The sequence below is a fragment of the Rhagoletis zephyria genome, unplaced genomic scaffold (genome assembly GCF_001687245.7).
Source record: "Rhagoletis zephyria isolate East Lansing unplaced genomic scaffold, Rhagoletis_zephyria_1.1 Rzeph_scaffold_00975, whole genome shotgun sequence".
Taxonomy (NCBI): Eukaryota; Metazoa; Arthropoda; class Insecta; order Diptera; family Tephritidae; genus Rhagoletis; species Rhagoletis zephyria.
This window is the reverse complement of record NW_016158059.1, coordinates 120,569-134,030: the sequence shown is the minus strand read 5'-3', so window position 1 is coordinate 134,030 and position 13,462 is coordinate 120,569. Positions and strand designations below refer to the sequence as shown.

General features: G+C 36.8%; 1 protein-coding gene across 1 annotated transcript; it reads right to left on the bottom strand.

Moving 5' to 3' along the window:
* Positions 1 to 4,776: 4,776 nt before the first annotated feature.
* Positions 4,777 to 12,910, bottom strand: LOC108362278 (alpha2-adrenergic-like octopamine receptor). Its single transcript, XM_017615195.1, has 4 exons — positions 12,817 to 12,910; positions 12,548 to 12,594; positions 11,822 to 12,499; positions 4,777 to 4,782 (listed from the first exon to the last, which is right to left on the bottom strand). The coding sequence occupies exons 1-4, from the start codon at positions 12,908 to 12,910 to the stop codon at positions 4,777 to 4,779; spliced, it is 825 nt and encodes a 274-aa protein (XP_017470684.1).
* Between the last annotated feature and the right edge of the window lie 552 nt (positions 12,911 to 13,462).

Below are 13,462 nucleotides of genomic sequence, written 5' to 3'. Positions count from 1 at the left end.
TGCAATACCGAAATCGGAAAAAATGATACAAAGTTTCGGCATTCATAAGATCTCAAATGTACCTAACGACCTAAGCTCCGGAATTACAGCCATATTTGGTATACTGACGGCTAAAAGACTTACCACGGCGTCAGATAAGAAGCCTACAGTATACAATCCAGAAGGCTACTTTCCACCGGAATGGGGCAAGGTAATTCTGTCTTGGCATTGAACATGTAGAAAGTGGGGCCACCAACAAATACATACATCTACATACAGTCTGACAGCAGAGCGGCGCCCCTAGTTTTTAGAGCACACGCGGCCACCTCTACGCTGGTTTGGGACCTTCAAGAACCGGGTTTATCTCATTTGAGTACCGGAACAGTGTAGAATCATGGGCAATGAGTTGGTAGATATTCTCGCCAGACAGGGAGATGCATAGAGACTCATAGGCACATGACACTTTATTTTTCTGTCATGGAGCTCCGTTAGACGATAGAGGACTCTCGCCAAACGGGTGCCTTTGTTGACTGTCCTGCGGATCACAAAACTAATTAACTCAATATATGCCAATGGAGAGGTCGGCGGATGAGTGCAATCAAGGGTTTGTCTATCCTGAGAGCTGTGGTGAAAATAAATAAATATGTAAATAAATTTGCTTCGAGTGATCTCTCCTCCGCAGAGTTGGGATATAGCAGGGCTTCAGGTATCTGATAATGTTGGTTCTTAATTATGACTTACTATGTTCAAAAATACACTTTAGGTCGAATGTTTACCTTCTAGTCCAGGAGGTTTAACGCGCTTGAGTATTGTTATAGCGCGCCCTATTTATATAAAAAATTTAAATTCGGAAGTTGGTTTCCCTAATGGAAAAACATACTTAAAAACCCGTTTATGGCCGATTAAAAGTAAGACTCCCTCCCATCAGAATAGAATCCTACAATTGTCGCACAAATTAATGTTACAAATTGCAGCCAATCGTTCAAGTACCGACCTTAACTCCGGCTACTATAGTTAGAATAAACCTGCAGTAAAGTAGACTAACCAAAATCATGGCAAACACAATTTTAAAGTGCGAAATTTCTACAACCCTAAAATAATGAAGGAAAGATAACCAAAACATTTGTAAAAGCAATGAAGTTTCATTAGCACAACAAAGCAAACAAGGAAAGCATGAAGATTCCACAAACCCAAATGCCTCGAAGCGAGAAGCTCAAATACCAGAAAAAGGATATCCACAAAAGGACTTAAATGTGATGCGCACTGAAGAGCGAAAAATATGTAGGCAAGCAAAAAAAAAGGATTACAACGCATAAAGAAAACAGTAATATTTTCACGAATGGGGTAGGGAATAATTGTAAATATCTACTCAAAGCATTTGTAAAATTTTTGATTGCTGCCACACGCCGCAAAGTATGCCACGCTTACGCGCCATATTTAGAACCACTCAAAGCAAATAATCGGGCGATTCCAGTGACATTTGGGTTGAAAGCGTCATTGTCTGTTGGCGGAAATAACGACACAAGCATAACGGCATTTATGAGCTGTCCTGTTAAGGCAATTTCATAACCCATTTATGTTAAGCAGCGGCTTTAGGATCTCGCTTTTCCGGTGGTCATGCGATTGTAAGCTGTGTAGAAGCTTGCAAAAATTTATTATTGAATAAGAAGTGGCCAATATTTCAAGATATTACGTATGTAGTCTTTTAATTTTGTATGTTAGGTAATAAATTTAAATGGCACTTAAAGTTCTCTGTTCGCTTGCGTTTCAAGCTTGAAGTCTATTTACCGAAAAAAAAGATCCAATTTTCACTTCGAAGGCCCATGAATATTTAATGCAATTATATCAAATTTAAATTATGCCCACAAGCCAAAACGCAAAGTTTTTCATTCGAACCAAAAAAACACATTCAATTCAATTTCATTTCACTGCACCAACCCCCACTCCACCCGGCAGTGTCGCAATTTAAATCAAACAACAACAGCGCAGCACACAAATGCTCATTAAAATCTCTTCATTAGTTCCATTCGTTTAAAAATAAAGAAAAAAATATATTCACAATTTATGTTTATACGTCTTCATATTGTTTTTGTTATTGTTGCGAGCTGTGCAGTGGAATGTTTAGGAAAACGTGACAATAATTTTATGCTGCCTGAATTAATTGGCAAGCGATGACAAAACTAACAATGCCCACACACACACACAAACAAACAAACACAAACACATACACATGCGCATGCACATGCACACGTACACAACCGCAATGCCACCTTTCAGATGCCAAATTACGCATACTAGTGTTCGCCCAGCGGTTGAAATTCAACCGATAAAATTAAGGATAGTTTATGTAAGTTGAATGAGCTAAAATAACATTAGTTGGAATGGGTTAAGTGGAGGGGAGTTTAGCTTAGTACTTGGCATAACATAACATAACCATAACATAAGAATAAATAACATAACATATGAAGCATAACACACCACAATATAACATCGCACACTCTTCAGTTGTATTTCCTTTTTATCCCTTTTTTCACCTCTATCTAAATCTTATTTATTTTGGTTCATTTTATGCCAAATGATGTTGCCTTTGATGCCACATCAAGTGATATCATGTCATGTGGTGAAATTGGGTGTGGTGAGCTGCGGAGTGGTGGAATTGGGTGTAGGAGTTACGGTGTGGTGAATTTAGGTGTGGTGGATTCAGGTGTGGTGAGTTAAGTTATGGTGAGAAAGTTGAGGTGTGGTGAATTAAGATGTGGTGAATTTTGGTGTGGTGAGTTGAGGTGAGTTAAGGTGTGGTGAGAAAGTTGAGGTGTGGTGAATTAAGGGTGGTGGATTTAGGTGTGGTGGATTTAGGTGCGGGGGTTAAGGTGTGGCGAGTTGAGGTGTGGTGAATTTAGGTGTGGGGAGTTAAAGTGTGGTGAATTAATGTGTGGTGAGCTCAGGTGGAGTAAGTTTTTAAGTTAAGATGAGTTAAAGTTAAGGGGTTATGATCTTTATCCTTATCTTCATCTTCATCTTCATCTTCATCTTCATCTTCATCTTCATCTTCATCTTCATCTTCATCTTCATCTTCATCTTCATCTTTATCTTCATCATCTTCATCTTCATCTTCATCTTCATCTTCGTCGTCTTGGTCTTCATCTTTATCTTTTCCTTTATCCTGATCTAAATATGTCCATTCTTTTCTTCATTTACATATTCACCCCCACCATTGTTATTAGGTTAGGTATTTAAATTTTCCTTCCTCTTTGTCTTTATATCTCGGTTTCTTTACTTTTATTTTAATTTCTGTATTTATCACTTTCTTCTTCTCCATACTCAACTTTACCTTCTTCCTTGTTTGAGTCTAATCTATTCATGTACATACATACATACATTTTATTCCTGAACTGCTGCTTAGCACGTTTCTTTAATTCGCTATCAATATTAAAGCATGCATTTAGGGGGCATTTCCGCCCCAACCATGTACATGTGTGCATTGGTATTGGTGTGACTTTTGAATTGATTTTTTCGCTCTATTTTAAACTGATTTGAAATTTTAAAAATTGCCTGCACATCAGCATCAAAATACCTTTCTAATGATATATAACTGTTTATACCTTAGAAGTATAGTTTAGCCGTAAAAGGGGTGTAAAGGAAACATGATTGCCTATTTATATAATGATTTTGCGGGAAAATAGACCAAAAGCAACAGCAAACAAGTAAGAGCAGCGCTGTCTTCGGCTATGCCGAAGGCTTCATACCTTTCATGAACATCTGCAAATTTTAGTTTGACAGGTTACTGCTTTTGAATACATCTGCATACATCGATAGAGGAGTTACATACTTATATAAAAAATCGCATCTAAACAATCAGAGGTATGGAAGATATAAAAAAAAATTTATATTTGGACAATCAGTTGTATGGGAGCTATAGGTTGTAGTGAACCGATCTTTGTAATTTTCCCCGTAAGCATTCCGTTGATAAAGGGTGCAAGTGCTGCAAAATTTCATGTTCGTAGCTGCATAAATGGAGAAGTTATAACGAAAAATCTCATATCTGAACAATCAGTTGTATGGGAGCTATATGTTATAGTGGTCCGATTCTTCCGGTTCCGACAAATGATTAATACATTATAAAAATACACCCACCTACCAAATTTGATCCGGATATCTCGAAAACTGAGAGACTAGATTGCATACAAACAGACAGACAGAAGGACAGACGGACAGACGGACATGGATAAATCAACTCAGCTCGACGATCTGATCATATAAGTATACATTTTAATGGGTCTGTCTCTTCTTATTCTGGTACTTACGAACATCGGACCAAAGTTATAATACCATTTCATGCTCATGAAAGGTATAAAAATAAAGCAAAATAAAAATATTGAAAACGAAGACAAATAAATCATAAAACGACAAATCAAACTATGTATATGGATGTATATATTAATGTGTGCGACAAGAGCCAAAAATGACGTGCAAGAGCATAATATGCAGAGGCAAAAAATTTAGGGGAAATTTGTGTGGCCGCTGCTGAGTGTTCGTACTGCCCCAGAGACCATTTTGATATCGACGCTGGTTAGTTCTTTGGCAGTCTGTTTGGTAGTCGATTACTAGCTGGTTGCGCATCCCCCCCCCCCACATAGGGCTGCCTAACAAGCAGACGTCGTGGTCGGGTGCTGGCTGCCGTTGATGGTGATGCCAATTAAAATCACTTGTCAAAATGTTTACAAAATTGTGTGAGCCCGACCGCAGGAGCGCAGACGAACCAGATACATATATGTACATTTAAACAACCAGACATCCCTATGGCTATACAATACAATATTATATACACATAGACTTATATACTAGATTAACATACATATGTATGTAAGTATGTAAGTACGGGCGTAAACAGAATTTGCATGTTTGCTGCCCTTTTGGCCTTAGCACATACACTCACCCACTCACTCACTCACTTGTTCACTCAATTAGGCACTTGCTGTTGCTCTCAACGCTCTTCGCTCAATGGCAGCTCACTTCATGTTGGGCATAATCAAGTGTAAAATTTTCAAATGTTATTTTGTTAATTAAAAATGACGGAGCCATGAAGCCTGTGAAAACTAAGAATAATCTGTACAGTATGGGAAAAGTGGTGAGCTGCAGCAAGGCGCTTGCTAAATGGCAAGCGAGATTGTTGTTTTTTTTGAAGAGTTTTGGGTTTTTGGACTTTCTTAATGTTAAGAGGGCAAATGGGAGTAGACTTTGGTATTGGAGGAAGATGTGTGAATATGGGCCACATACATACATATGTGTTATACATACATACATATATGTTTATGGCTCAGGGGACGCAGTATTAAGCCAATGACAGACTCTATTTTTGTTCGTTTCTTAATGAATCTGTCAATGCATACGAGCATGCTGAAGAAGTATAATTTACAAAACAAAAATAAAATGCATTTTTATATGAGGGAAAGAGAAGCTCGTCTCAATCTGGTCAGTCATTGGCAGTAATTTTAGCCTCTAAATTAGAAAAAGGTTTTTCTAACAACGGTCGCCAGTCGTCAGGCAATGGCAAACCTCTGAGGGTAATTTCTAAAAGCTTCTCATAAAATCCACTTGCTGTGTAGCAATATTAAGACGCCCACCACACATAGTAGGAGGAGGAGCTCTGCCAAACGCTTAGCAAAAGTGTGGCAACAAAATATTGTTATTATTGTTATTATTATTATTATTAACAATATTATCATAGATATGTCAATCTTCTTAGCTATACTAATTTCTATTCGAAATATTCAAATTGAAGAGCACCATCTATGATCTTTAAATTACTAAATGATGTATATAAGTTTAGCATCTAAATTATTCCAATTTTTTTTTTCAAACTTCATTAATTTTTAATTCTATTATTAAAACATTTTTTATGCGCATTTAATAAAGTGCCACCCGCTGCCGAGAGTGACTACAAAAACTTAGCGTCCTCTATTGTATGCTGCGCAAGTTTACTTATTCATTCATTAAAGGCAAGTTAAATGTATATGTAAATGTAGACTTTTAAACTTGACTCCAGTGGTGTGTCCACTATATTTTCGGCGTCGCCACAGTAGCCATATTTTAATTATGTTTTTACTAAATCTGCTTTGTCTACTTTTCTGACAGCTTTCTCTCACTTAATACAATGTTAATATTTTAGCTGTGGTTTCTCTCTTACCCGCCCATAAGTTAAGTGTTTGAAAAAAGCGTCTTAAATCTTTTGTTATCACAATGTCCCAGTCGGAAAAATAAGCAGTGAAATGGCCGTCTCGTTGCCATTTTTTGATAGACGATCCATAAGTCCGTATTCGATTATTTAAACATTATTTTTATAATGTCCGGCGCACAGTCTAGGAAAAATTAATTTGACTCCCGTCTCCATTTTAGACCCGGCCGGGATTTAGATATTCATTACTTTTCAACAACTTAAATCGAAAAAATTGCTTCTATATTGAAGCTCTCCTACCATAAAATAAATAATGAATGGGTTTGAAACCTACATTTTTAAATTTTTTGGATTCGCAAGGACAAATAGGTAATTTTTAAGCTTACAAAGTTTGTAGAACGAAATTCGAGGATTCGAGGATTTTATTTTTTTCAATAACAAATATTGCGAAATTTCAAGGATAAAATTTTAAAATTACATTTTCAATATTCACCAGCAATTCTGCACCAGAAAATTGAATCTGTTTAAATTCTACAAGATTTCATCATTAATTTTTTACCCATACTTCTTCTCTAAGCGCATTTCTCTGGATTTTTTAAATCATTTTTAATTATTGATGTCAGAGTGAAAAACTAAAACCGCAATTTTACAATATTTGGCCCATGATTTCGCGAATATATTGATATTTGTGTTTAAAGTTTACCATCGCGCGGTGTTATATACTATATAATGAGCTAGACATTTATAAACAAATATTAATTATTAAATAAAAAAGAAATATAGCCAATACTGGTCAAGAAAAGGAGTTTCTATTTATTGCCATCAGTGCCTAATTACAAATACCGAAAATTTTTGGGACCTTAAAAAGGCCAGTATTCATCGATGAATTGAAGGCCACAATAACCAATAAATTAGTAAGAGAAAATTAATGAAAAGAGGTTGGTAAAAAGAAGCGGCATTCGATTTTAAATTAAAAATCAATTCACATATTCAGTCGTTAGTATTTTATTTGAGTCTACTTATAAAAATTATTTTTTCAAATAAGTAGGTTGTCTACTTTACCCCGCACATATGTAATTTTAATTATAATTTGTTAAGCACTAATTCCATATGTTTGCATAACATGAAAATCCGTTTATAAAGCAGAAAAATATTGAAGAATTATCTCTATCCGCTTCGTACTTTCCTGCACCGACAAACAGCGCTCGTCTTTAATGAGTTTGTATTGAAAAACAAAAATTTGTTTATGTGGTATTATTTGGTTTGCAAAATAAACTAGAAATAGACACGAAAATATTGTAAGTGCTAATTGCTTAATGCATCAAATGAATTCAATTTCATCGAAGCATCGCGATGCAGAAGAATTGCTCTCAGAAATGCCTGATCAGTTTTGTAAGATAGTACACATTTATGAATGTGCCTGCGTATGTACATATGTACATATGTATGTGTGGTCAAAATCGAACACATAAATAACACGAATGTTTGCACTTAGATAACCATATACGAGTACCTACATACATATATTTATTATTAATTATTTATTTATTTATTTCGTTTTGTCTATGAATTTACAATTCTTACAGACTAAGCATAGGTTAAGTTAAAAATAATATTATTACAATACAAAGAGAAGACTTTAAACCAAATTTAATGGATGATAGATAGGTCAAGGTCTAAAGAAACAAAGAGCTTATTCAATTCAACGAGAGTTCTATTAATCTGGGCATTAAAGCTATATACAGTCTTACTTTTGACAACATAAACCCCATTAAAAACGACGCAACATTCTACAAGAAACAGTGAAATTAATTTTACCTAACAGTACTGGACAATCAACAATGCCGGGGATTATGTCAAATAGAAAAGAGTTTGATATTAGAATGCGTCTGTTGAGTAGAGTCATTAGGTTAATCAACTGACAGCGAGAGCTATATATGTACACAGGCTTAGGTTCAGAGAAGTGTAGAGAGCGTAAGCCAAACCGGATAAACGCTCTCATACGATATACTGTTACTCCCAAAATTGAGCGTACGTACGGCTCTTTTTTTGTTAATTTTGTTTTAAAATATGGCTTATGTTTTAGCAAATTTAATTGAAATCCAGGAATGATACTGTGTACAAAAATGAAAGAAAAGTCTTTAAAATTTCAGCAAAATCGCGAACTTTTTAATACGAATTTCCAAAAAGAATTCAGGAATTCAGTTTTATAGCCCATTATTATGTTTTTTTTTTTAGTTTAATAATATGCAGATTTCAAATGTCCAAAAAATTCGCGTTGATTTTTGAGAATTTTTTGCTGGCTATCCTACACACTTTTTTCAAATAACAAAAAATCTACATTTATAATCGCTGGGGTTGACACCCAAGCAAGCTTTTTTTTTTTTTTCTGATTGGCTGAAGATGAAAGCTTTCTGATACAACACTTCGCTGAACTGGTTTTCGCACGAGTTAAATTATTTAACTGATTAAATTTTCCAACAACAACTGCACGCGAATTTGCTTGTTTGCGAAAAATTTTGTTCATTTAACTGGTTTAAGCTCATTTAACATGTTTAACTTATCAATTTGACCGCACTATAAATTTTTATTCAGAATTATTATGTTTCTTAAATAATTCTGGTAGAAAATAATAAAAATTTAATATTTCTCAATAATTTTACGTACGTGCTTATAAATGTTCAACATGAAATCATCAGAAGTGAGGAGTGTAGAAACATACATACATACAGGAGACATAAATAATTACATAAATTTCTATTTACATAGTTTACACTGTTTAATTATATTTGACACATAGACCATGGACCCACAGTCCTGACCATAAATTTTACATGGGAACATTCCATCATCTTCTTGGGCTTTAGCTTTTTTTTTGAGCTTTTGTGATTTGCAAGCTTATTTCACATTTTTCGTAAAAATGGGGGAAATACAAATTTTGTAGGGAATTCAATTTCCCACATTTTTATACGTAAGGTTTTAAAAAACATTTTCGTCGTAAATAATTATCAAAAGTGAAAAAAAAAATGATACACTGTTATGGTTTTCGCCATTTTTCAACAATTTGTGTTGAAAATACGTATAATATACAAATGCCAACGTTATAAAGAATTTCATTCTCCACAACTTCTGTACCAACATTTTGCTTATGGCGTCTCAACCAGGGCGGGCATCTTAACTACGCGTAAATTAGATTTTGCTTTACAACTTTTGTGACACTGGAGAACCCAACAAAAAAAAGCAGAAAAAGCAACAGCAGCTTCTAATGCTTTCGGGGTTACTAATTACGAACCTGGAACAATATGGCGTCCAAAAAATTAATATCGATTCGATCCGCTTGAAGTGTTTTCATCTGGGCAACTTGGGGTTGATTACGAATCTTTGGTTCGGATCGAAAAATTTAAAATGATGGGCCCAATATGACGGTAAAAACCCTTCAATAGTAGAAAATCCGTTCAATACGTATCTTCCAATTTCTAATAATTTGCCGGCAAAATGTTATGAGACCCCAGGGAAAGTATTTGTTTTTTTTTTCATTTTATTGCATTTATTGCATTGTACTATAAAAATCGTTACCACCCATGCCCGTCCTACAAACGCTGACAAGCAATTTAGTACGGATAATATTATTTAAGCTTCTACGGGAAAAACACAAAAAACTATACTTCAGCCATCACCGCATCTGCAATTTAAAAATTTTTTAAATAAATTTGTATGCAAATTTACATAGATGTATATTGGTTTATTGGTTTAGCCAAAAATGCAGCATCAACTAAATGCAAATGAATATCTATATGGTCAAGTAACCGCAAGCAAAAATCAAGTGAAACTTACAAAACCGCAGCAATTTTGAAATTCGCATTTTCAAATTATATCAAACCACATTTATAAAAAAAAAAAACTATAGTAGACACATATTGGATAAGATTAGAGTAATATATTTTATTTAAGAAGTCATGTGTCTGCATAATTCATACAGCATTCCGCCCCTTTGTTTGCTCTACCACACTTATTTAGCTGATGGAAAAATGTGAAGAATATGAAAAACCAGACCGCCACAGGCAACCGCAAGACAGCAAGGCAGCATTACGAGCTCACTTACAACAAAAGTGATGCTATTAACCGCATTTACGATATTACATATTTTAAGTATTGGTAAGCAAAATTTTCCTAGGCGTGAATGGTGGCAAATAAGATAAGAATGCAAAAAAAAACTTGGAAAAACATGCGTAAATAAAATATTAGAAAAATAAATAACAACAAAAGATGAAACTTTAAATCCACCCTTATCTGGGTCACAGGACGTTTGCTAGGCTCAGCAAAAAAAAAAAAAAGTGTCATGAAGTGACTGTAGACGCGCCTGCGGTTATAGCAAAGGATTTGCAGTTTCGGTGGTGTAAAGAGATGGATAATAATATTTTGGCGCTTACACTTTAGCGGGACTTGTATATATGTATGTACATATCTTTAAACAATTTCATGAGAGCTCAAAATGTATGAGTCTTTATGATTCTGAGACTCATTTCGGGCTCTTTCATGACATCATACATTCTGAGTTGAACATAGCTACCAAAAGTTTTCGTAGAATTAAAAGTTTATAAATAATCAGAATTATCTTAGAAGGGGAAACATGTATGCTCTTTACTGACTTTATTTTAGCTTGTAATTGGGTCACAACTCAGAATTGTGAGACTTTTCGTAGAGAGAGTTTTTATGCACAAAATTGTTTGTATACATTTTTAAATATCCAAAATTCTACTTTGCTTAATTTTAAAGGCTTAGGACTATCTGGATGTATTTGACTTTTGTGACACCCCACCAACGTCGCGCTGATTCGTCTATAATCGTGGCGTGGATCATAATTGCACTGAAACCCAAACCGATGTGTTTCAATAAGTTAATTATTAAGTATTAGCACTTACATACTAGACTCCTCCAATGTGGTCTTCAAATTAATTGGCTGAACCAAAGTAAGGAAGGAGCATCTCTATTTTCAACATTACCGTTACTTTTATGGCATTAAAGCTTCCATCCACTTGCATGCCATCATTTTGCAAAGCGCATTCAAATAATATTGTCACGTAAGGCAAGTTATCAGCTAGAAGGTTACACAATTTGTTTTCTCCCCCCAATACACATTTCACCCCCTCCATGTCGCGACAGCATCGCCTTTGGCAATTTGATGGGTCGGTCCACAGAAGGCAATTAAGTTCGTTAGGTTTTATCGGCGTAAATCATTTTCGCCAATTTCCGAGCGACTCCAATTAAATATCTACTACAAATAAAAGCCGCCAAAGTCAGCTGCTGCTGCTGCTGCTGCTCGCCAACTGACAACGCCTTTTTTGTCGGCACTCATTTGCACAGTGCCATGAATAAAAGCAGCAAGCAATTGCAGGTTTCGAATTTCGTAGCAACCGGATGAGCGCATAAACGAGCTACGCGACTTCCCTGGAGCAAAACGGGGCATTTAATTGCGGAGATACAAGCACTCACACTTGTATGCAAGTGGTTAAGTAAACTGCAGGCAGCGCAAATAAATAGTAAATTAAAGAACGCTTCAAATGCGCCAATATGACCGAGATTTTTACATACTACGATTAATTTAATTTGCATACATTCATGTTGAGCTGGCGACCTATACATACATATGTATTCGTAAAATAATACTACATCACTTACCGCACATTTGGGCAACGGTCCCTCCGGCATCTTCTTCTTCCATCCCAGCAGTGGCGGTATGCAAATCAACGCGGACATTATCCACACAGCGGCAATCATAATCGCTGCACGCGCCGGCGTTCGCGACTTCAGATAGTCCACCGCCTTCGTGATGCTCCAGTAGCGATCCAACGATATCAAACACAAATTCATTATGGACGCCGTACAGAGCAGCACATCCATGGCCGAGTGTATGTCGCACCACCAGCTGCCGAATATCCAATAGCCCATCAGCTCGTTCGCCAGCGAGAAGGGCATTATGATGAGGCCGAGGAAGAAGTCCGCCACCGCCAGCGAGGCAATGAACCAGTTTTGTATGTTCTTTAGCGACTTCTCCGTCGCAATGGCAATGATGACCAGCATATTGCCCACCACGATGATAATCATCAGTATCGTCACTATCACCGAAGCGATCACAATTTGCGGCAGCGTATAGCCGCTGGGGTAGCGGCCGTCCCATTGCACTTCCGTCACGTTGCTCGTCAGGTTGGCCGTCACACCCGTCAACGTTTGATTGGAATAATTGCCGATGCCATTCAAAATCGAACTGCTATTATAAAAGTTGCTATTCACGAAGTAGTAACTGTCATTGACATAATTATTCGGGCTGAGTGTGGTGATGGCGCCCTGCAACGTGCTCTCGAGCAGATTACTCAGACCGTCGGCATCGCTGGCATCGACTGTAAGTAGTGGCGGGTCGAGTAATGTTGCATTGCTGACGGCTGGTAGCGCACTGCTGCTGCTGCTGCTGCTGCTGCTGCTGCTGCTGCTGGCCGCAAACGAGCTGGTGATGTTGCTGCTGTTGGTGGGCAGGGCGGAGTTTAGTGCGTGCTGCTTGCGAGCGAGTGGCAGCAGTCCAGCGCCACTGCCACTGCCACCACCCGGCCAGCCGCCTGACGCGGTCGTCGCCGGCGGCGCAGGCGCTACAGCCACATCGGTGGGACTTGTTGATGAGAATATGGCTAGGAAGTCATTCGTATTGATATTGCCCGTATTAATGTTGCCATTAATGTTCGCATCTAATTGGCTATAATCCATTTTGCTGTTGCTGCCGTTACCGTTGCGGTGTTGCCGCTGTTGTTAAAGCTTTTTGGTCGCTGTTGCCGCTGCTGCTGTTCGAGCTGCAGATGGTGTTGGTGGAGTTGTGTGAATGTGATGATATTTACTTTTATGCTGGCTATTACTTTTACAATGGCGATTATCGCTAGCTCTATTACTTAGCATAGAAAATTACTTCTTAGGCATGGCCCATTTGCTTTCGCGTTGCAGATGAGTGAGTGTTGGTGTTGTGTTTAGTGCAGTTCATTCTAGGTAATCAAGCTTTTTCCAGAATTGCTATATTGCTCCGGAAGCTGCAGTTAATTTGACATTTAATTATTTTTTAGCTGTGGGCATTTATGTATGTATATCGAGCACACTTTGTTTCAATTGCAAATATGTATAAATGAAAATCAGTTGGGCTATTACCGTTACTATTGTTAGGCGAGTAGGATTCTTCTTTTCTTTTATATTCAAGCATATTATTTTGCGGTATTGATTTTAGACTTTTATTTAATTTTAGGAAATATTTCGTGGTCTGCATAAGTGTGA

Coding starts and splice junctions, on each gene's coding strand:
- LOC108362278 (XM_017615195.1), bottom strand. CDS start 12,910: ATGGATTATAGCCAATTAGATGCGAACATTAATGGCAACATTAATACG. Junction 12,595..12,816: donor AGCCATATTCTCATCAACAA/GTCCCACCGATG, acceptor GTGCGCTACCAG/CCGTCAGCAATGCAACATTA. Junction 12,500..12,547: donor CGCCACTACTTACAGTCGAT/GCCAGCGATGCC, acceptor AGCACGTTGCAG/GGCGCCATCACCACACTCAG.